Source organism: Saccostrea cucullata, unplaced genomic scaffold (assembly GCF_032062105.1).
Source record: "Saccostrea cucullata isolate Sc308-1 unplaced genomic scaffold, CSIRO_AGI_Scuc_v1 ctg650, whole genome shotgun sequence".
Classification (NCBI taxonomy): Eukaryota; Metazoa; Mollusca; class Bivalvia; order Ostreida; family Ostreidae; genus Saccostrea; species Saccostrea cuccullata.
The window spans coordinates 88,163-113,694 of record NW_026922915.1 but is presented as its reverse complement, the minus strand read 5'-3'; the positions used below and the strand labels follow the sequence as shown (position 1 = coordinate 113,694).

At 33.6% G+C, this 25,532-nt stretch overlaps 2 protein-coding genes across 3 annotated transcripts; both read left to right on the top strand.

Annotated features, from left to right (window-relative positions):
- The first annotated feature begins 1,695 nt into the window (after positions 1-1,695).
- Positions 1,696-12,117, top strand: LOC134262789 (ciliary microtubule associated protein 1A-like). 2 transcript variants are annotated; one of them, XM_062745120.1, is made up of 7 exons: positions 1,696-1,845; positions 3,963-4,536; positions 9,195-9,415; positions 9,750-9,838; positions 10,447-10,564; positions 11,326-11,451; positions 11,710-12,116. In XM_062745120.1, the coding sequence occupies exons 2-7, from the start codon at positions 3,965-3,967 to the stop codon at positions 11,835-11,837; spliced, it is 1,254 nt and encodes a 417-aa protein (XP_062601104.1). In that variant the 5' UTR covers positions 1,696-1,845; positions 3,963-3,964; the 3' UTR covers positions 11,838-12,116. The 2 variants fall into 2 exon arrangements, with proteins under 2 accessions (XP_062601104.1, XP_062601103.1); XM_062745119.1 differs by lacking the exon at positions 1,696-1,845 and adding an exon at positions 3,736-3,775 and having other exon boundaries at positions 11,710-12,117.
- Positions 12,118-13,201: 1,084 nt separating this feature from the next.
- On the top strand, positions 13,202-25,442 carry LOC134262792 (probable alpha-ketoglutarate-dependent hypophosphite dioxygenase). Its single transcript, XM_062745122.1, has 9 exons — positions 13,202-13,404; positions 13,680-13,797; positions 15,235-15,335; positions 16,035-16,176; positions 22,974-23,068; positions 23,198-23,303; positions 23,535-23,619; positions 24,701-24,896; positions 25,142-25,442. The coding sequence occupies exons 1-9, from the start codon at positions 13,240-13,242 to the stop codon at positions 25,244-25,246; spliced, it is 1,113 nt and encodes a 370-aa protein (XP_062601106.1). The 5' UTR covers positions 13,202-13,239; the 3' UTR covers positions 25,247-25,442.
- Positions 25,443-25,532: the final 90 nt, after the last annotated feature.

Genomic DNA, 25,532 nt, shown 5'->3' with positions numbered 1-25,532 from the left:
GTGTGATTGGTTTTCTTTTATTATCAACATTGACATGGAAATAGTCTGTTGCACGAGCAACCAATCAGGGATGAGAAGAAATTTCCAGTCGTAAATCTTGCGGTTAGGATGCAATGTATTATCTACCTGGAGCGCAGCTGTCATCATGGGTTGTGACGTAATTAAAAAACTGCACACTTAATTGTGCTATTGATAGTATAATGAGAGTGCTTAACTCGACTAGCTATTCTTTTTCTGACATGGGAGTCGGAACCATGGGGAAGGGGCTTAGCCCCTCTTATTTTTTTTGCCAAAATAGACAACTGGGGTTTTCCTTTTTGGGGTTTAGCCCCCCTTTCAATTAGCCCCCCCCCCCACTTTCAATTTGCTCTCGACGCCTATGTCTGAACTTCAAAATATTTCATAAAATTTATTTATTTACCGGTTATTACATGAATATTTCTGAGAGAGAGAGAGAGAGAGAGAGAGTAAACTGGATATGGAATACTGAGTATAAATGATCTCCCCTGATTTGTGGTTGGATATGCTTATCGATGCAACAAATCAGGCGAGATTTTTTTCCACGTTTTAAATTAATATCTTGACTCTGTACATATTTAAGGAGGAACAGGACCTTTAGCTGAAAAAATTCTGTCAATGAATTTTTTTTGTATTTTTTATATTACTAATTTAATATGTTCTTAACATTTTAAAACGGTCCTGTCATGGGATTTCTTGACTTATTTAAAACATATCGCCCCACAAATACCGCCCTGTTTAGAGTTTGTATGGAGTTTAGATACTTCATGTTTACGGACCCATAACGGAGTCCATAATGCGAATTTTTTGGGCACAAACGATAAATATGATTAATAACACTATATACCCAAATATTTCAGAATATTCGTAGTGTTTAAATTATCTGAAAGCAATTGTTTTAATTTTATATAGTATTTAGTTGGGATAATTTCTACATTTTTCAAGGCAGCTTTAACGACAAAAACCTCATTTGGAAAAAATTCTGTCAATAAATATTTCTAAATTTACGATTGAATGTCAGTCCTTCATCGTATTTATTTACTGCATAAATATCACAGGGTGAAGCTTTAATACCTCAATATCGCACAGGACATCGTTGAATTAGACGTAAACATGATAAAAACGCTTCACGTTTGTATTTTCCGAGTGCGGGAAATCAATTGTGACGTCACACGAAAACATAAACATTCAAAATTATTTAAATAGAGAGACTCTTTCCTACTAAACACGAAAAAAAACAATTTTAGAATTTAGAATAAAATTACACAAAAACTGTTGATTTTACAACGTTTTAAAACATGTATATCATCACCGATTATGACGTAATATGTCTTTTTAGTCATGTGACATGTTCCCTGTCTCCCCTTAATGTATCTACCAGTGCCTTGGCATATATAGCATAATGCATTGAAATCACAAGTTATCGATGTCTGTACACACAACACCACGAACCGAGTACATATTCATTTAGAACAAACACTGATCACAATCCAATCATTTTCTACTCTGATAAGTAAATACTGAACATTTTACTGAGAGATATCCTTCGTATTTTTAATGTAATGTTTTTGTCTCTTTACATGGGAATTTAAACTTTATTTAAACTTTAAAACACCTGTATAAAGACTGGAACCTTTTCTTTTATGACAGATACACAGCTTAAAAAGGGCCGTGGAGATGGTTCGCTTGACTAGATACAATATGGCGAATGGACCGATATCAGATTAAGGACTGTTTTTAAATGCAGTTGTAAATATTCGAGGACAGTGACATAAATTTTGAAATATCTAACTTTCATGAAAGGACCATTTAGAAACTAAAGATTGGGTAAGTGATTCAATTTTGAAAATAAGTAAATACAGCATCCCATGGCGTAATTTGATATTGGTTACATATTATTTTGTCATTAATTTTCAATCAAAAAGTGAAAATTATCATGGCGGGTTGTGTTTTCTTTATTAAAGGTCGTGTTTTTATTGTCTGAATTATTAGAAACGACTCGCACCGTTTTCTGGTTTCTTTATATTTTTTTTTTTATGTTTGTTGCTATACACATATGCATGATATATAATTAACCATACCGATGATACAACCATTATCTGAGTATAAGAAAGATTGGGATTTAATTCATATAGACCTCTAACTGTTTTTTTTCTGTTGATTCCCCCCCCCCCCAATCCAATACCCCCTTCCATTTGGTTCAGGCGATGTTTTAGTTTATGTATGTCTTTTATGATGATTTTATCAAAATTCCCAAAATACATGGACCTATCACTTTAATCATACAGGCTCGTGTTGTTTGGCAATTGTACAAAATCATAAACAAAACTAATTAAAATAAATTGGAGCCACCAATTAAAATCTTATCGCATATCAATGTAACCTCATTGTGATATCGGCCCTAGAACTGCATATATCGATATTCATCAAACTAACACCATCAATGTAATTTTGACAAGTGCCTCATATATGCCAGTAAGGAATGACGTGCAAAATTCATTGTAAATCATTTTATAAATTTCCAACTATAATACATCTTTGGCTATACACTAGAACAGTTTAAGCCTTCAATTGATATAAAATAAACTCTTAAACATATTAGGAACGTGTTCTCAATTTCCTCTTTTAATGAAATTCTTTCATTGCTAACGTCAATAACCTGGCGATATACTCGGTCGAAGTCCTCAGAATTAATGACTGATTTGAGATATACAAGTCAGAGAGTCTCAAAAGCGTCAATATCTTCTCAAACATCGTAGTATTTTTGTTTCTTAATCAGTTGGAGAAAATGAATTGATCGCAAGACGTTTGTAAGGTAAAAATTCTAATATGCATTCGATAAATAAAAATTAAAACCGTAAGTCCCTATACTAATAGATGTGTTTTTACAGAACGGGTTTTTAAAAGGTTTAAAGTGTTGCAATTTATTTAAATCAAATGACATTGTGTTTACCATTTGACAAGAAGTTTTAAGCCTTTCATGAACAGAAATTACAGGTCAAAGTTGTCTCTGTTTCTAAATAAACTGATAAAATGGAAACTACGTTTTTTGTAATTTTTTTCTCACGGAATTTATTTTGAAAATTCAAATTTGAATGAAGTCTTTTCAGTATAATGCGTTTCCAATGAGTGAGAATTTTAAATTTCTAGAACACAAATGAAACGGAATCATTCTCGAGCTACTAATATTTCTTAACTGAAGTATATATTCATGCATTCATCAATTTATGTCACGGGTCAGTATCTTTTCCAAACCAATAAAAACTGCAATGTGAAGCGAAAAATAAATACACTTTTAAATAGATTTGTCAAAAAGATTTCCCGACTCTAAAAATATAGAATGCATATTTCGCGCGCTTACAAATGAACAAATATTGTAAATGAAATTGATATATTGAAATACTAGTATGTACCTGATTAGATACTGTATCACATTTCGGAAATATGAACTAATCTCGAAGACTTGCAAACGATTCAATAATTGTATTCTATTTACAATCAATTGAATACATGCACTTTTATTAATCATTTTCATTATATTGAAAAGGGTGTGACGTCCAAGTTCAATTCGGTCCGCGTAATTTATACCTTCGAGGAGGTAAAAGAAATTTAAAACTGTTAAGAAAATTGTAAATCTTTTTTCAGTGAACAAAATCATTAACTATTATACAGAATGACGCGACAATCAAGATGGATTTTAAATTTTAAATGAAGGAAAAGTATCTTTTGATAATGCCTATCAAGCAATTGGAATTGGGTTAGTATTAAGGATAGAAGTTGCAAGGTTTTAAGCATAATATCATGCTTAATTTTTGGTCGATCACACAATCCCATGGATATTAAAGGTTATCTCTCAGAAGCCTTTCAAATTGATTTTAAAAATAAACCGTATATCAATTTAATACCAGCTCGATTTTAATGGAATCTTTTTCCTCTGTATGTAGGAATGTCAACTTTGGTAGAGAATCCGTTGGAAAGTAATTTGAGTGGACCTAAACCGACCATCGACGATTCGCTGAATGGAGGAGAAGTCATACAATTAAAGGAAGCTAAATTCAACCAAGATGGAGTCCTCCAATACAAAGATACAGTTTTAGACAAAGAAAACCTGCACTTGGTGGGATCCCTCAAAAACAAAGAGGACGACATAGTTAAACATGACATTGCAAAACGCCCGAAAGACAGTGCCTCAAAAAATGATATTGATGGTAAGACAGAAGTGACGGCATCTTCTCGGCCGGTCACTGGTGTCTCTGTGAAGCATATTGGAGACGACAAAATAGACAATGGACGAAACACACAGAGTCCCTCTAAAAAGAACGGAAGGCGTTCTCACTCCGACTACGGCAGATCATCGAACATTGCCAAACAATCTGTGTTGGCCACAGGGAAGGGTAGATTTGATCCAATTCCCTTCCCCAACAGCGCAGACTACAGAAGCATGCCGAGCCCCCCTCCAAAACACATCCGAGTTCCAACCAAACTCATCCGGATAACCACGGTCACTGTATCGGCTAAGTAAGTATACCCAACAATTGAACAAATCTCTCAAAACTTTGAAACACGAACAGGTGGATCATGCAAGGACATCATTTGTCAGGTGACACAAAACTCTTTTTAAGGGAAATACTTGAAAACCGTAGCTCTCAGATATGTTTACTTCTTTTTTCCACATTAAAAAAATTGAAATGGCTCAACGTATAAAATATAGTCAATATCTTCCTGAACAAATTTCCCCCTAAATATAAGTTATACTAAATATGATAATTAAAATAAAATAGTCAAATGAACTTTACTTGAAATGAAAACATTTTTTTGTTTCAAAAGTCCAAAAGAACATGTCAATAGAATATATTAAGAATTATTAGAAAATTCACTCCACATCAAAATATATATCGTCATGAAATGCGCACGCAATCGTTTACATTAAGTTTGCTCAATGACTTGAATGGAATCAACTCCCAAGTTACAGAGCGTGTAGCTACTGTAGCTCGCTGGACTAATAACCAGAAGTCTCTGTCAAGACTGGAGCTCTACTGGTTTGTACTTATGGATAAAGGAAGAGAAAAGAAGCAGTTGGGACATATAACTTTACAAAAGCAATACTGTGGAAGCACACATTTTCGTGGGCATAAAATTTCGTCTTGTCATCAAAAATTGTTTCGTGGGCATTTAATTTTATTGTTTTCATAGTAATCATATTCAATATAAAGTCATATAAAATTTCATGTGGGATTTAATTTCGTTGAATATTGTTAACAACGAAATTTACACCCCACCCCCCACGAATATTTGTGCTTTTACAGTCAATAGAATAATGATCCTTGATTAAGTATCTTTTTGTGGCAAGATTACAATAAGACTACAACTGTAGGAGAATCTTTTAATAAAATTTTACAGAATTTTCAATTTAAGTTATCATGACAACATCGTTCATCAAAATCAAAAACATATAACTGATAATTATGTATCTCAGTGTAGTCTACTTGCATGCCAAATAATATTATATTCAGACTAAAACTGTATTTGGAGTAGCATCTTGAAAGTATTTCGCAGAAATTTTTATTTTTAATAACCAAGGCAACACTGTTCGTTGAAATCAAAAACCGATACTGGTAGTAAACAGAATTGTGTATCTTAGTGCAGTCTACTTATATGCTAAGTTATATTGAAATCAGACTAAAACTGTAGGAGGAGTATCATTTTGAAAAATTGTTTAAAGACAGACAGACGGACGGACGACGGACGCATTACTATCGCATAAGCTCTTCTTGTCTTCGACCAGTAGAGCTAAAAATTGGGATTGACGACGGTCTGTCAATATATTTTTTTGGAAAGCTACAGTTTCGCAGCTACTCCAAAGCATGTAAGTCAAAGTAGAAGCAACATGGAAACTTCGAATTACATGTAATGGAGTTCGAGATGAGAAAATCTGACTGTACATAACGTTATTTAGTACATGGTAGAGAGAGAGAGAGAGAGAGAGAGAGAATTTGAGTTTCGATTTCACTAAGACATATCCCTTTTGCAATAACATCCGTCATACGCAAGGAAGCCATGGCCATTGACAATTTCAACAAATGCTTAAATTACATTGATCTCCCATGGTGGCATCAATACTTATACACAATGACAAATACAAAGTCGTGCAAAATTTATAATAGTGATTATAACCAATAGGCTTCATTGAAAAATTTTCCCTACACATATAGATTTTTACCCGTTTCAAGCCTCTGAATAACAGGAAATTGATCTGATGTCGGCTTCATTATTGAATTATAAAAAAGAAGTAAACAAGAGGTTTTAGCTCCCGTTATTAAACATTTAACAACTGACTGTAGCTGGTTGTTGTGTAGATATAGAAGTTTTACGATTTCCCTCTTGATTCCTATGAACTGATTAGATGTTCCCGCCGTTACTGGGCCCTGTTAAAATAAGATGCTGGCAATATCACGGAAGGCAAGTACAAATCATTTTTAAAGTAAATTTTAATGAAAGAGATATATTTCTACAATCCAATAAGTAGAATGTTATTATGAGGCTCGTAGCATACAAAACTTAACTGTACTGAAGTCAAAGCACCAGGTTTTTCTATTTTTATTAATAAAAAAATTACGGGAAGACAGTATCCTATTTTGGTTCAAATATGATTCCTTCTACTTTAATAGGTAAATTCGAATACATGCATGTACATTCAATACATGCACAAACGTACAACATACAAAAAAGATAAACTGCTTAATATGTAGAATTTTGTCCGTCGAGACATATGTACATGTAGCAACAATTTTATCACAATGAACATTGCATAACATTGTTTGAATATTATTCAAGTAAAGAAGATAATTTACATGAAATCAGATTGTATAAATTGCATTAACAGATTTACAATTCATACTTGTTTTCGTAAGTCAGCAATAATAAAACTATAGACAGATAGACATAGAAAGCAAAGTTTGTACAAATGACATCGTTTTAACAAACCAATTATATATCTCATACATCTCTTCTTACAAAGGGAGAGATTAGTAACAGATAAGTCCTCTTTATGTAATTTCTTGCCCATGGTTTACTTTGCAGTTTTGTGCAACAAAACATCGTTTAAACCACCTCTGAAGTTTTTGCTCGGTCTTTGTTGTAATAGTGCATATAATAAGCCGTATTTTTTCCATTATCAGCGACTGTCAACTCCTAAAACAATTTAGATAAACACTCTGAATGAAACCCTGCATGGATCAATACCTTTTATAATTGTATGGTAGCTTTTAAAAGTATGTGCTAAATTGAATGTTAAACACTTAAAGGTAAGAAAAACATTACTAGAAAAATTAAAGACTAGACATGAGTGATTTTTGTGAATTACCTTGAATAATCTTTATCAATTAAATTGAAAACTCCATTGTCTGAAAGTAATATTACACGAGACACTTTCATATTCAAATGTCCGTGTGTATATGGGGGTTTGAGAAGGTGACGGAGACATTAGTACCTGGATACGAGTAGTTTTAGATGGGTGAGTAGATTTCGAATCAAACTTGGCAGCATATTGCATTATATGTAATGTCCAATCTATACTATATGGAGGGTGTCATCAATATTGTCCTGCAATAAACCTGAAAATCAAAAGGATTGATTGTTAGTTTATGTACAAAATAATCCATTATTTGTCCACACAATTAACTGCTTTAAGTAATATTTAAAGTTGAACGTAGGCCTAACGATTCTAGAGAACATAGGGCTTTTCGGGCTATTGTGGTTCTTTTGCGACATACACGGGTATAGCGTCACGTTATTGTGACGTCACAATACAAATCCATAGAAGCTTAAGGTAAGTTCAGATATGCTACACTATGTTCTTATTTTCATTTTAATGGTCATACATCAGACGCATTTTTAAAATATTTTCAAAGGCACTTGATGAGAAAAAAAAGGTTGTTTTAACGTGCGTTTATATAGTCTAACAACTTTATAGGACACACTGTCGTAGTACCGTCACTTTCGTGTATAAAAGTGGGGATGGGTACAGCCAGGGAAAAAATGAATTTCCTAAAAATTTTGTCCAAAAATTTTTACAAAAAAATACCCCCCCAAATCCTAATTTGTTTTGGGTCAATTTTCTCTTTTCACAACTGATTTTATAAATACATTATTATATTCATGATATTAACCCTTCACAGAACATTTTCCATCGTTACCCCCCCCCCCAAAAAAAAAAAAAAACCTTGGGTCTCTCCCCTTTGTCGAGGTGTGTCTGTCTCTTATTAGCAAAACCAAAAAGGGGGGTTGCAAATCCCTAATCCCCTTCTCTGGATCCACCACTGTACACTGAGGTTGAATTAATTTAATTATCAACCAACTTCTCTGTATGTTGTTAAAATAAGTAGCTACGTGTTAGCTAAAAAGTTCATTTCAAATTTTGTTCACAGAATTACACACTCTACATTTCAGTTTTTAATGTAAAATGTCCAGTTTCAAAGAAATTTGAAAGTAAAATGGAAAACAAAAAAGAATTTCAATACTGTATATCTAAGTTGATTTAACAGCTGTTAAAGACTTCGAAGTCACATTTGGTTTGGATTTATCATAATGAAACTCTGTGTGCCGCTTTTTTGGAATTTCCGTAACAATGAATCTGTATACGTTTTCAAACGATCCTGCGGACATCACTCCAGGACTAAAACCGAGACCCCTCTGTCCTTTACAATCAAGCACGAGTCATCCATTTTTAAAAAGTTGAAATCCGATTTGCTCACTTTAACACTGCATTAATCCCCTTGACTATTTATTAATTAAAACACGTCGAGGTGTACCTTTAACTACAGTAAATCTCTACACACTTTTCTGAAAACAAATATCAAAATGGCGAATCAATGACGAAAGTAAAGCAACAAAACATGCATACAAACGGAACTTTCCAGGTGGTTCTTGCGAACAAATCCTTTTCAGTAACTGGACTATCTTCTTTGGGGAAAAATGGCTCTAATAAATCAACCCCGAAATCAAGGTATTTTTGTAAAGCACGATTACAACATGCAGCTTCCTCGAATTATTATGTTTCAAACAGTTTATTTACTAGTACTTGTCTGAAATAATGTGTACTTTGGATACTGTCAGAAAGAGGTACAAAGAACCAACTTTTGTCGGACATTCTAACTTTAAGCCATATTTACTTGCAGAACGAAACCAGCGCCACGACCACCAATGAGCAGCCTGTATTATGAAGAGCCCAAGAAACCAAAGAAAGTGATTGGATGGGATGAGGCCAGCAATGCCCGGCCCCCGCTGAGAATCGACATGGAGGGACCGGGGCCCTGTTCTTACTCCCCACAGAATAAACCTCTATATGAAACTAACGCTCCATCCTGGTCATTTGGATCCAAAACACAACCCGATAAAGGTACCGCTCGGTTCTCTCAGGCTCCATTGTATCTTAGCATGTTACAGAATTAAGATACATTCAATGTAAAAAATAATTACTTTATAACAGTTTGTAAATCATAGACGGATCCAAGAATCGGTGACATGATGCGAAGGATCAAATACATGAGCGTTTTCACAGTCTCTACAATTTACTCAGTCCAATTATACTGTGATTTGTTATGTTTCCATTAAGAATGAATTTGAAAAAAAGTGGAATATACTTAGAAAAAGAGAATGAGATGTTATATGGTCTTAAAATTGTTCTTGTTTAACCAGTTACAATCATGCTTATATAACACTCGCCACTTTAGGTGGGGGAGGCAGAACTTCGTGGGAAAAGTCCTGGTTCCAGAGTCCTCACCTCTACCAGCAGAAAACAGATTTCTTCGCCGATAATGCGGTTTGTACTTGTATATTTTCGACTTTTTTAGGTTCAAGAATTTATAATTACAAAATAAAATGATTAAAGTAATTACCGTTACTGTAAAGGTTGAAATTTTGCATGACTTTTATCAGCATTACAATAATTTTCACAATACTAAAACCGACATGAGTGATGTCCCGATTTTGCTTTAAAAGTCATTTATTTAGTAGTTCACAGGCAAGGGATTATAGCAATTTACTTTTTAAAAAAAAGAACTTATTTGCATTTCAATCAACAAAAATAAAAATTAAAAAGATACTTTGTATATTACAACTATTTTATATTAAAATTGTCTCGAGCTACATTTCAGATCTGTAGAAGCTGGTTTGAAATATGAAATGGGATGGAAAACCATCCTCCAAATAATTTTTTAAATCTATAATTTGTCACGTTCTAGCCGATCAGTCATTTCTATGTAGTTGTGTTTACTTACCGAAATTTCCATTTGTCATTCAAAAATTATCGAGGACTTATGAATGAATGCTATGAAAAACCTGAATTTAACACAATAAAGAAATTGAAATTGAAAAAAAGACATTCTAATTTCACTCTTTTCTTTTCAAGTAAATTATTTTAATTTGTAGTGGCCAACACCCAGTACCTATACACAACGCCCCCTCCTCGGTCCAAGACAGCGAACCAGCACTGAAGCCCCCTCCTTTAGTATCGGTGTCAGGAGGAAATTTGATCTCGCTAAACCCGGTATGTCTGTGTGCTCTACTGCATGCCAAATGCCTTGTGCAATAGTAATTATAAGGCGTTCATTCTTCTTTTGTCTTAGCCTTGTCTGTCAGAGTGAAGAATTTTTTTCTTTTAAAAAAAAACCTACTTTAATATCCAACCGTTTTGACCAAGTTTCAATTTAATTTGTCAGACTCTATTGCCACGGTTTCCGTGAATAGAATTTTCTTTTTGATTCTTTCAAAAATCCTCCTACAGTTTTGGTCCTGTTTTAATTAGACATAGAACAGACCGAAACTGAACTAAGATATGAAACATATGGAGATAACGAACAGTATTCATATACATATTGCGCATGATTCTGCATGGATACTGGTTTTTGATTTCAACAAACGGTATTGCAGTAATGGCAATTAAGATCTTTAATTTAAAAAAATTAACCCTAGAGTATACTTTATTAAAATACATACTTCTGTTTATCATTTTCTTTTCTACAAACTTTTTACCTGCTTTCTTAAAACAGAAAAATTCTTTAAAAGCCTTCATAAGGCTCTTAATTATACAGCTTTGGTCTTTTTCAATAAAAATACTATAAAGAAACCTGTAGTCCACACCATTGCTTTAGCGACACCACATCCTGATTTCTGGATTGTGATACTATTGGTAAAACTACAAAAAAAAAACCATTAACGAAAATATGTTGTTTTATTGAAGTTTTTACATTATATGTAGATATTATACTAAATAACACAAAATGCAATCATTATTTATCTATCTGACAGAAGCATCCAAACAACCCTCCCCTGGGGATTACGAGAGAAACCAAGCAGACAGGGTGATATATAGATCGAGTCCCTCATTTTCACACCAGTTCAGACGGGAGGGTACGATCCTGTGGTCTCATAATGGTAAGCTTAACCCTCAGCCAAACTGCTCTTCTTAAACATATACGACAATGATATTTAGACATTTGCAAATAAAGTTATAACATAAACTTACAAGTAACTTTTCAGACGTGTCTTAGATAAAGTTATATTTTTCACCATAATCCATATTAGGATAATCATTAATTTGTTAATAATAAATGTATAAAATTCATTGATAAAATGTAAAACAGGCTTTATACTCTATAAAAGAATATGCCTTCACTGATTTTGAATTTACAGAGAAAAACCCTGGTCCTGCAGCCTACAGCCCTAGGTTAGACCAAAGCAAGTTTATGAGCCCGGCCTTTACTATTCGGAGTTTGAGACGAGAAAAGTCACATGTGTTGGGACCTTTTTCTACATTTTAACTCACTGTGATAATGTTGAACAGTTTGTAAATGGTCTGTGATCAAATGTGCGGGGACTAATTTCTACCGTATATGATTTGAACTTTTGTAATTTGTTGAACAATTTGGTACTTGTTCTGTGAACACGTGATGGGACTATACTATATTTCAGTCTAAGTTATTGTCATAATTTATTGAACAATTTTGTACTGTGATATCAGATTTTTATTAGCTATTTATCCTTTTAATAATTTTATATATTTAAAAAAGATCCAAGTTTTGTTGTTTATTTCTATTATATTTCTATGTCCTGTTGAATTTTGCTCAAAAACAGACATTGCAGAATTTTTTTCTGTGATATAAATAAATGAATCATTTTATTCGTTCGATCTTTTGTTCTTTGTGTTTTTATAAAGGACAAAATACTGATGAGCCAGATATTACAATTAATGAAGAAAAAAACAGAGAGAACAATGTATACAGTCCTTTAAATAGCCAACTTTTTGTTTTCTTATAAAATACAACTTATTAACACATCAAGTTACTGTATTACAATATGTACCATACACCTATGAGTACGTGTGTCACTAGTATGTACACTACAAAGTTACTGCTTCGTCGATATACTTTTCCGTAGCAAGCCACCAAGAAAATTATATGGATAAGCATGCCACTGTAGTTGTGTATTTCTATCGACTTACCTCTGAGTATTCATGAAATGTTGACGTGGTAACACTTCTCCAGTGAAATCATATAAAATACTGCAAATTGTAGACACAAATATCCAATTACTTGGCGCGGATATTCCAATTCGCTTTTTCCATAATCTTTCCTGTATGTTGAAAAACTAGTTTTGAAATCTGTCCTTGGTCCTTAGAAAAAATTATTGTGATATTTGTAAGAGTGGCACTTGCTTTTATAACTAAGAGTACAAGTTAATCCTGTATACTCGATAGATGAAATTTTATAGCGGATCTAACTTTGTCCTGACTCTCTAGATCTGCCCTAAATTGAGCACAGTATCAAATTCATATATATTCTAACAAGTGTCAACCGGCATGCAGAATGTTGAATTTGCGAGAGATACAAGTTTATGATTTGAACAATTTCTAAATGATTTTTTAATGATTCATCTTATAGATTTCTTTCATTACAAAAAAGTAATATCAATATATCGATAAATGCATACAAGTGCAACTTTTTTATTCGCACATGATTATCGCCTCCTTGTCAGATTTCATGCAAAAATAAGATAATAAATAAATGACAAACATAGACACTATATGTATATACTTAAACATTACAATTTTAAAAATCATTGATTTTTATCACTGCATGATAACGGTCAACTCTTTAGGGTTGAATAAATCAGAGTTATCTTTTCCTTGGACGAAGAGATAACTTCGGTAACGGATCTAGAACAATGTCTGAGAGAAAGAAAATGAAGATCTCTGAAGAAAAACAGACAAAATTTCCCGGAGAGGTGGACGAAGTTCATCCTCTGCCGTTTATAACGATGCCCCCGCAACCCCAAAAGAAAAAGCCAGGACAGCTCTCTAGCAAACAAATTAAACAGTTTTTTGATGAGGTAAGTGGACCCCTTACTTTGAAAGCATGCAGATGCATGAAAAACATCTTATTTAGAATTTAAGTATAATTCAGATAATTTTGTATAGTACTATTACTGAAATGTGTTAACACTGGAATATTTTTTTTCCTGGTGATAATTGGTCTTCACATATAAATTTACTTTTCAAAGTATTGGGATCGACCCCTAGAGCGCTATATTTTTATTAAGATAAAAACTTTATCTAGAGTGATCGTGATATTACATCAAGTGACCTCTTTATAAATATTTTACAGGGTTACACTGTAGTCGAGGACTTTTTCACTCCAGAAGAGCTCCAGCCCTGTTGGGACTCTATCTCTGAAATGGTCGATAATCTGGCAGATAAACTCTTCAAGGCTAACAAGATAACAGGTGACGCCGAGGGTCCCCAAGCAAATTCTTCTCCCTCCTCTAATACATGTTTCACCTCATCAAAATTCCAACACACGTTAGAAAATAACTCGTTTTCCGTCCTTTGCATTCAAAATCGAATTAGTAACAAGCAAATTCAAAGCAATGTGGTCCCCCGCTTTCAGTGTCTTTGTGAGTGAGTGTCATTATTTATGACATATTGTGTCAAATATGAACGCCCTATCATATGTAATTCAAAAGTTATTACCAAAGTTGATTTTGTTTCAAATTATGTCAAACATTTAGGTCAAGGGGTCAGAAATCATAGCAAACTCAAAAATACCTTGTCACAGCACAGGCACTTGTTTCGTATACGGGGTACCCCCTCCTTATATTTACCACAAGGTATACCTAACTCAATTTCAGGCACCTCCGCTTCAAGTTCGTGTTTTGTTCATATATTAATCATTAACCTACTTTAAAATGACATCGTTCGCTTCGAAAGACTCTATTCTTGTCAATTAAATCATTTCAGAAGTCTATGGTCGAACCTCTTTATCGTAAACCACTCATTTATTCCTCAAAAATTACCTCGATACAAAGGAGATGGGTGAACTTAGCGTGCAAAAAACCCACAAGCTGCAGGTATATAAAAATCATATTCAAATTGTGATTTTAGTATTTAGAGTAAAGTTCTAATCATTGATTTTTGTAAAATCATGATAAACAAAAAGTTTTGAGGAAAATTTTTCGTTAAAATTTATTCTTTTTAGTTTATAACAGAAAAATAATATGGTATCCATTGGGTTCGAACCCTGATAATAAAAATCCCGATTTGCATTCTCTATTGAGACTGGCACGCTAACCACTACGCTACACAAGTCCTGATGAAGTGTGGCATTTAAATCATGTTTGTGATATAACCATTGACTTAATTTTAAGGGACTTCAAGTATTTCTGAAAAGATACGAAAGTTATGTCATAAAATTATATTTTAAAGGTATAGTGGGTCTTTGCTCCATAATTTTGGAAACCAAAATATGTATGTTTTTATGCAAACTTTGAGAGAAGACCCACTCATAACGAAAAATAGTGTTTTAGTGTGAAAAAATGACTCGTTTTGTCCTCTTTCGTGTGTGTATAATATTTCATTGGCAAATAACTTCAATTTTCATGAGATTGTGCAAGTTGTAGAGATTTTACATAAAGTGTACATTAATGTTAGATGAAATATTAAGGAAAATTTTGATAAAATTGAGATTTAATTTTTCACCTTCATGTTTGTTGCACTATGGGCTTATCTCTAGTATTCATTCCATATACTCAGAATTTCACAAATGTCTTGCTGTAGTTTTTAGCCTCTTCATTCAGATTGTGAAAATGTATAAATGAATCTATATAAAATGTTTTCCTGTAAAAATTGGCCTTTTTCAAAATCAAATTTATTTTTCATTTTAGAAAAGTTCTCAGAATACGGCTTGTTTGAGAGATTAACAAAATTAGAAGAAGCTTATCCTGGATCCAATATTCTTTTGTTTAAGTCTCAAAAGATGCCAAAAGTAAGATTCATAATTAAAAAAAAAATGTATGCAGAGTGTAGATTTATTATGCATTAAGCAGAGTAAACTAAGAGCTTCCCTCTCAGTCTCTACAAGAGCTTGATACATTTAGCTTGACATAAGAATCAGACTGATAAAAGTATATTAAGATTGACATATAGTGATGAATTTAGATTGATATAATTATTGATTGACCCCGATATACTAGTATTGTTTAACTGAGTTTGATATAGTGATTGGTTAAAATTGACACCAGCCTTCTTCTTTGGTCTCAAAAATTCGATTTATTGCACTAATCGAGGACACATGCACTTGTTTCTGTGACTAAACTTTATGCTGAATTTTTATAACAGAAACAAGTGCCTGTAATTGAGAGGGAAGTGATTGGAAGTACTCACATTTTGCTCCTTGACATTGTTTTTTTCCAGAGTAATACATGTAGCACAACGTATTTTGATAGTGTTTCACTAGCGCAAATATATCTCTCATAATTGTGAGAGGGTAAATGATTTTCAAACTTTTGTGTGAACACAAAGCTAGAGCAATTGCTAATCGTAACTAACAATAATTGACGTCACCCGTTCGTCTTTTTTATTAGAACATCACATTATTTTATTGGGATCAGATTGTACTAATGTCTCATTGTTACAGATTTTCTCACGTTATAAAGTTGCAGAGAGTCCGTTTATTTCTTTTTAGTCCTTTCAAGATTTATGGTGCAATGAAAGATTGCTTAACGTAATGGAGCAGATTCTTGGTCCGGAAGTCGCAGGACATCCGGTTTGGAACTTGCGTACAAAGACACCAAATAGTAAAGCGGTCGACATTCCTTGGCATCAAGGTGAGTCATCTTTATATTATGCTTGAAAATGTTTTACACCAAGGTATACATAATCAAAGTACTGAAAGTACTGAAAAGCGGTTAGCATGCTTTCATCTAATATGTACCGAAAAAGTGCATAAAATGATGATATTTAAGTATGCATATCTTTGTCCAATGTCATCAGAGAAGAAAACCCCAGACATTCTGTTTTTGTAATACTTTACTCAATAGTAAAACCAATAACATTCCAAACTGATGTCAAAGATGGATGCAATCTAATTAAAATTAGATGTTCCGAATCCGCTACTGCTTCTCAAACATCTAACAACATCCTATTTGGGGTCATGTAAGAGTGAATCTTCGATTAGGCAAAGAAAATGGTTCCTCCGAAATCCTGGCTAATAGTTCAGATGGGTTTCTTGTTTTCACCACCCAACCAAAACACCCGAGGAGTTTTGTAGTAAAAAGATATGCATTGCAAAAGTTGTGTTATGTATGACGTGTGGGGTATCTTGTATAGTTTGTGCTCTTTCGTTTGCATTATTCACGTTTAGATGCCAGACTGCAGAAGATACATGAAATTTATTCCAAAATTACTTTAATTCAACGTAAGACAGTATCAATAATGATGATATGTAGCCGTGGAATTATTTTGAGAACTGTTTACCGAGGCTTGAATCTACATGGCCAAAGTGTTTGTGTTTACTTGTACATGTATTCATAATTGAAAGGTCGCTCTGATGTGACCCCGAATGGGATGTTAGATGTTTCAGAAGCGGTAGCGGATTTGGAACATTTAAATAAATTTTAATAAGATTGAAATGCATGTTTCAAAATTTAAACATGAGATTTCTTCATTTTGAAAGACAGGAAGTGCATTTTTAAAAATTCTCTCTTGATGGCATCCAATTGTTCTCTGGATAAAAAAAATTATGTTGATGTTGAAAATTTCATTGTCTTTTATTCTCTATTGAATCTGAAATTAGGTAATTGTAAAGCCTACTATAACAAACAACTAAAAAAATGACAAGTTAAATTCTTTAGATTAATGGATTTGGAGTAGTGTAGATCTACAGCTGGCTAGTCAGAGAAAAAAGGATGGCTGAGGAGAGACTTTGTGAATGAATTGATATCAGAGAGATTCAGTTGTGTAGGCTCATCGCGGCAATATAATTAACCTGTCAACGAGGGATGCTTACTTTTTCTAGGCAACGGATCCCACCTCTTGAACTTTCAGGAGTCAGCTTTTCTTCTAAAATCGATCATTGATCATTCTGTATTTTGATACAGATACTGAATACTTCCTTTAGTAATATTATAAACTACTACTTCTACGGGAAGACTGGCGAGTAAACAAGATTATCAAGCTTTATGAAATATATTTTATTGACTTTTCAAACAAGTAAATGTTCGAATAAAGTAAATGGTATATGAGAATCATTTGAAAGAAGTCTTGCACAATATAAGGCACAATATCTAGATAAGGACATATAAGGTGTTTTTATCATATACTCTTCATGCAATATTGTTCTCAAATAAAACATGAAAAGGAAAGTTGTGTAATCAATAAATACTAGTATTTAAAAATTCAAATGTACATTAAAAATCAGTGTAACTTAAGAAGTTATCAGTGTCACTTTCTTCAATATGTCGGTTAAACAATATACACTGATTTCTTTTCTATCAATGTGCCTCTAAACACCTGTATTTTAATTTTATTCTTCTCAAACGTTCAAAACAATAATCGACAAATTGGACAAATTCAAATTTTAAAAGTATTTTCACAGCTAATAATACGTTCCCTAGGAATTGATCAAATTTTCAAAACTTATAAATAAGCATTAAGTATATATTTTAAATTTTTGCTAATTACCAAAATTTTTCATACTTCATTCTTCTGTGAAAATAATATCGGTTGATTTTTAGAAGAGGATCACAATGCTGATTAAAATTAATATATATTTCTCCATTTTTTTTCAAAATTGATTTTACTACTTTAAGTGCTCCATTATTTTTTTTTTTACAAAACTAATAGTAAGTAATCCCTTATGATCGATTGTTATAAATTATCAAAGACGGAGTAGAGAATTTATCCCTGGGAGCAGAGCTTTTATAATCTGTTTATTAGACAGAGAAGAAAAGAGAAGAAAAACAAACGTTTCATAGTGGAGGTAACTCTATTGTTTCCATAAAATATGCCTTTCAACTGCCGCTAGGGGTCGGTGTTATGAACAATAACTCACTGCTGAAACTTGTTTAGAGCAGGCTCGGGGTATCTAACTGTTTATACGCAAGGCAGTTTTTAGCATTTCTCATGTGTTTCTTTGCTTTCAGTAGAATCTAGTGGTTTTAAAATTTAGCACCATTGTTAAACTTATTTACTTTATAGTTGCAGACACCGGTTTACTGCAAATAATTAAAATTTTTAATTAAAATAAAAAGTGAAATCTACCCTCTTTCTTAAATAATCTATTTAAATTTTTATACTCGGTCGTTCCCCTTCGTGCTTAGTAACACAAATAAGATGATCAATTATTGCGTTTACTTTTAAAAATAAATATATTTACATAGGAAGCGAAAAAGCGCGAACACAAAAAACATGACATTAAATTTTCTTCTTCATAATAATCGCCAAAGAGAGTTAAACTATTGAATATAGTCTGTTCCCTATTCATTTGACCATGTTATTTCAGACAGAGAGAAGGCGTTCTCTTTCTCTTGGTCAAAACTTTTTTTGTGAACAAAACAATGTAAGGAACCCTTTTGTGCATATAACAATTATACCAACGCTGAAGCAGCCTATATGTCATTCTTATAAACGATAACTCATAAATCGGCACTAAGTTGATCATTTTTCACACCTGAGTTACCTGTCCTTAAACACAACATCGGAAAAGTCAAGTATAAATGATTAAACTTTTTAATGAGGTAATTAAAAGTATGCACAAGTTATTATCTTTTTTGATAATTTTATGTACCTATAAATCTATGTATACAATGTTTCTACCATATGTGCAACTTGAAAAATCAGTTGAAAGGCCTACATAAAACGTTACAAAAAGTGTAAAACTTACAGATGCGTTCGGTGTTTTTATAAAAGCGCTTTTCAGGTATTAACTTAATAAATGGTGTTTCTTAATACTTTGGCAAGGAAAATCAAACTCGATCGAGAGATTTGCTGATGTTTTTGCAGTCTGTAATAACCTCCAACCTGCTGTTTAATAAACTTTCAAAAATAAACTAACAGTTGCCAGAAATCGCGATCGCGCGATACACATGTAACTAGTGCTAATTGTAACGGGGACCGTTACAGATGTTCCCCAAACGCTCCCCAACTCCCTTTTGGTGCCATATTCCCTGTAAGCTTCATTAAATAAGACAAACTTTTTGTTTTTGAGACTTTAACAACGTTTACCCAGAAGTGTACCAAGTTCATTCAAATTTTGGCATTGCGTGCGTGCGCACGTGAATGCATGTGCTTAATGTCTACATGATCTATATATTTAAATATACTAAATATGAAAGTAGTTAATCCAAAAATATTTTTAAAAAATACGCTCATTCAAGTGTATTTTTGATTTTGCTAATATCACGTGCACACACGTGCATACCCGGGCATGTGACCATCCCTTCTTATAGAAGTCCATTACATCTATCGTTGTTCTAAATCCCACCCCGTTTGGTTGAAATCCAAGGGAGTTATAGCTGTTTTAAGTTTCAACCAATCAGATTGCAGCGCAAGTACACGCATGTGTATGTATGTGCATGGTGACCATACCTTCTTGTAGGAGTCTATTATATCTATCTATGTTCCAAACCCCATCCTGCTTGGTTGAAAAACAAGGGAGTTATAGCTATTTAAAGTTTAAGCCAATCAGATTGCAGAGCACGTGCATGCACGTGTTTTCATGATAATTGCTATATATCACGTTGTAGGATATCATAATGCATGTCTATGCTTAAAATTTCAAAGGATTTCGTCAAAAAACAAGAAAGATATTGAGACTTTAGTGTCAGCCAATCAGAGCGAAGCGCACGTGCATGCGCGTGAGATCTTGCAATTTTGACCATGTCGTCATGTCTATACTACTAATATATCCTCACATTATGAGTTTCAAAGCATTTCATCAAAAAAAGAAAAGTTGCGGTTCTATCTATTATATTGGTCATTTCACGTGTTGCACGTGCGCGCTCTTGCAAGCACGTGGGCGCAAAATGACCTTGATTCCGCAAATCTACATAACATGTCTACTGACCCTAAAAAGGTTTTACCTACATCGGACGAAGAGTTTACAAGATCATTCCCGGACAAAAAAGTACCCAGGAAGAAGAAGAAGAAGAAAAATAATAATAATAATAACTAGTGCTAATTGTAACGGGGACCGTTACAGATGTTCCCCAAACGCTCCCCATCTCCCTTTTGGTGCCATATTCCCTGTAAGCTTCATTAAATAAGACAAACTTTATGCATTTGAGACTTTAACAACGTTTACCCAGAAGGGTACCAAGTTCATTCAAATTTAGCACTGCACGCGTGCGCATGTGAATGCATATGCGTAATGACCATATCATCTTTTCTACACAATCTGTATACTTTAATATACTAAGTATTAAAGTATTTAATCCAAAAGTATTAAAGAATACGCTCATTCAAGTGTATTTTTGATTTTATTCATTTCACGTGCACGCACGTGCATACATGAGCATGGTGACATACCTTCTTGTAGAAGTCCATTACATCTATCTATGTTCTAAATCCCACTCCGTTTGGTTGAAAACCAAGGGAGTTATAGCTGATTAAAGTTTCAGACAATCAGATTGCAGCATACGTTCACGCATGTGTATTATTGTGCATGGTGATCATACCTTCTTGTAGAAGTCCATTATATTTATCTATGTTCCAAATCTCATCCTGTTTAATTGAAAACTAAGGGAGTTATAGCTATTTAAAGTTTCGGCCAATCAGATTGCAGTGCACGTACACGCACGTGTATGGATGTGCATGGTGACCATACCTTCTTGTAGAAGTATATTATATCTATCTATGTTCCAAATCACATCCTGTTTGGTTGAAAACCAAGGGAGTTATAGCTATTTAAAGTTTCAGCCAATCAGATTGCAGCGCACGTGCATGCACGTGTTTTCATGATAATTTTTATAAATCATTTTGTAGGATATCCTAATGCATGGCTATGTTCAAAATTTCAAAGGATTTCCTCGAAAAACAAGAAAGATATTGAGACTTTAGTTTCAGCCAATCAGAGCGAAGCGCACGTGCATGCGCGTGAGATCTTGCTATTTTGACCATGTCTTATTGTCTATGCTACTAATATATCCTTATATTATCAGTTTCAAAGCATTTCATCAAAAATGTAAAAAGTTACGCCGATATCAATTAAATCGTAATTTTTCGTGTTGCACGTGCGCGCTCTTGCAAGCACGTGCGCGCAAAATGACCTTTGTTCGGCAAATCTACATAACATGTCTACTGACCCTAAAAACATTTTACCTTACTCGGATGTGTTGTTTACAAGATCACTCGAGGACAAAATTTTCCCAGGAATAATAATAATAATAATAATAATAAGAAACAGAGTAAAAACAATATGTTCCCCAACTTCGTTTGGGGAACATAATAAGAAACAGAGTAAAAACAATATGTTCCCCAACTTCGTTTGGGGAACATAATAAGGATCAAATTCTCAGTTCTTAAAAGTAAGTGTTGTAAGTATTGTCAATGCTTTGGTAAATATACTAATAAGAATTCGATATAATCGTTATAATAGCCACTCTTAATACACAGCATATACTTCGTTAGTACGAAGTGATATAGTAGGGGCTGGCTTTAGTCAGACTTCACAGCATATTGTCAATCTCTAACCAGGGGGCGTATTACGCCGACAGTATACAAATCATTTGCTGAAGTTACCGTTGTCAATAGGTAGGTCCTTGTGGAAGTTTCCGGTTTTGGTTGCAGAAGGATAAGGTTACGAGCGATAAAGCGATGCCGATAGGTAGCGCCTTATGGAGGTTTCCGGTTGGACCGACACATGCCATATAGCGGCTAGCGAAGCTAACCGCTTAAAAAATGAAGAACTGTGGCTCTCTGGTTGAGAAAATTCGGACAGACTTTGGTTTGTCTGTTCGTATGTTCCAAACCAAAGAGTTACAATTCTGCAGTTAACCCAAATAGGCAATGGTTATTTCTTTAAGTAAGTGAAATTTTAAGGTCAAAGTCAACATTGAACAAAAATAAGGTTCACATCACAAGGAAAGTCCTTGGACTATGAAAGTCCTATAGCTCCAACCACTGAAGCCATGGTTATTATTTTTTAATTAAGACAATTTCCAATTCAAGATCAAGGTTACAAAAATGTACCCAGGAGAAGGTCTTATCAAAAGAAATATCCATTTGAACTTATTTTGAAGTATGAAAGCTTTAGTACCAATTGTTCAAAAGTTATGGCAAAAATGAAAATTTGGACGGTAGAATTTAGCAAAACTGGGCCAAAATCGAAGTTAAATTGGTCCAATGTGTTTGTACACAAAGAAGTTTTATCACAAGAAGTACACACGAAAAGGATTAAAAAAAACATCTCCAACTGATAGATCTAAAATTTATAAGCATGAAGGATTAATTCTTGTGGATAAACAGACAAACAAATGGACAATGAAAATCAAAATCCCCCTTCAATTACGGAGACATGCATTTAATTTTTCATATTTTTTGCATGTATATTAATAAAATATGCAAATGAAGTGCCTGTGATTGTTTCCTATAACCAACAAACAGAATTATTGGATGTCCATTTCAGACAGTGCTTATTTCAGTAATGAGTCTTATGACCACATGATAGCCACAGCATGGATTCCATTTCTCGATGCCACTGAGGAAAATGGTTGTATGCAGGTACTTCAGTATATCTTTATATATATTAATAAATATTAAGGTATCTGACAGTTTTCCAATTGTGGATGAAAGGTAAATAAATATAGAAGCAATCCATAAGCGAATTATTTGTATCGTGATTTTTATAAGGTTGCCAAAAATGGACATCGGAAGGGTAAAGTCGCTACGCATCAATGCTGTAAAGGTCCCACGTGGTACGTCATGCTGGAAATGGAAGAGATGGAGAAAACTCTGGGTAATTGTACTCGTAAAAAAATTACAAGCTATATTACCGGAAATTCACTGAAACCTGCGCATTGATTCCATTGAAGTGGATAAGCAAGACCTTTTCCGAATTCGCTTGAATTTAAAGACTGAAATGTTTAATTTTCTCTTACTTATTATTAACTTTCTGACTATGTTTTCATTTGTTCCAAATGCAAGGAAAGTTTAAAATTCCTCTATGAAAAAGTTTCTCTTTACACAGATGTTGATACAGAAAAGGATATTCTGACATTACCTATCAAATATGGTGGGCTTCTTCTCTTCAACAACTTGACGCCCCATAGAAGGTATTCATCATAATTTACATTATATGATACACTGCAATTTAAACCAGAAGTCTCTGTCGAGACTGTAGCTCTACTGGTTTGTACTTATAACAAAGGATGAGAAAAGAAGCCATTGCCATCAGACCAAAACTGTAGAAGGAGTAGCGTTTTAAAGGAATTTCACAGACATTTCTATTTTTAGTAACAATGGCAACACTATTCATCGAAATCAAAAACCGATGCACTATTTTATGTATCTTAGTGTAGTCTACTTGTGTGCAAAGTTATATTGAAACCAGACCAAAATTGTAGGAGGAGTAGCGTTTTAAAGGAATTTCACAGAAATTCTATTTTTAGTAACAATGGCAACACTGTTCGCCGAAATCAAAAACTGATGTACTATTCTATGTATCTTAGTGTAGTCTTCTTGTGTGCCAAGTTATATTGAAATCAGACCAAAACTGTAGAAGGAGTAGTGTTTTAAAGGAATTTCACAGAAAATTCTATTTTTAGTAACCATGGCAACACCATTCATTGAAATCAAAAACCGATGCGCTGTTTTATGTATCTTAGTAGAGTCTACTTGTGTGCCAAGTTATATTGAAATCAGATCAAAACTGTAGGAGGAGTAGCATTTTAAAGGAATTTCACAGAGAATTCTATTTTTAGTAACCATGGCAACACCGTTCACCAAAATCAAAAACTGATGCACTATTTTATGTATCTTAGTGTAGTCTACTTGTTTGCCAAGTAATATTGAAATCAGACCAAAACTGTTGGAGGAGTAGCATTTTAAAGGAATTTCACAGAAACTTCTATTTTTAGTAACCATGGCAACATCGTTCACCAAAATCAAAAACCGATGCACTATTTTGTGTATCTTAGTGTAGTCTAAAGTTATATTGAAATCAGACCAAAACTGTAGGAGGAGTAGCATTTTGAAAAATTGTTTACAGACAGACGGACAGACAGACGGACGGACGACGGACACCTTACTATCGCATAAGCTCTTCTGGTCTCTGACCAGTAGAGCTAAAAATTAGCTTCATAGACAGTAGCCATTTGTATGACAATAAATTAAGACCGTCGAATATTTCAACAGCTTGATGAATTATTCCAAAGAAATTCGTTGGAGTGTTGACTTGCGGTGGCAGTCTCCTAAGCATCATTGGGGATTTTACGACATAGGAGAAGGAGTCCCTTTCCGGTCTGCCGAAAAGGAGATCAAGGAGCCGGACTGGGAGAAATTCTTTTCCGTGGATAGGAAAGAAATATGGCAGAAAAAATATTTCAAACAGGTAAAACAGATGCATGAAAAGTTTTTTATTTAGCGAATACATATTAATTTTGGTTTTTTAAAAATGACTACGAAATATTTAAACTGCATGTGCATGCACAGGGTCAGCCATATGTACCATTTGGACCCCCTTCTGCTGTTACCTTTATTTTTTCCAACATGAATAAATGATATAATGTGATCTTTAAGATATATATTTTGAATTACGTTCCATCTTTGAATCGCAATATATGTTTCTTTTCACAGAAAAATGACTTGGACCCTTTCGATACTACAATAACAGGTCCTTGGATTGGTCGCTGGGAAATTGTTAACCACAACAAGCATACTGATGCCTTTAAGCCTGGGTAGGCGAAAAAAACGCTTAACCTGTTAATTAAGTCATCTGAATTTTCTATGCACACATATATATATATGCTTCTGTCAAGAGCATAATTACACTGTATCTGTTATAATCAATTAAAACAAAATTGAATTGCATTATTTCCTTTCACACTGAAGTTTGCAGATAAATGAAATGTAATTTCGAATAAAAGTACCGAATCAATGATGTTTACTGTTTATCTGAATGCTTCATTAAATACTTAGCACATTGAACACAAAGAATACTAGTATTGATGTTGATTTAATATGTGTT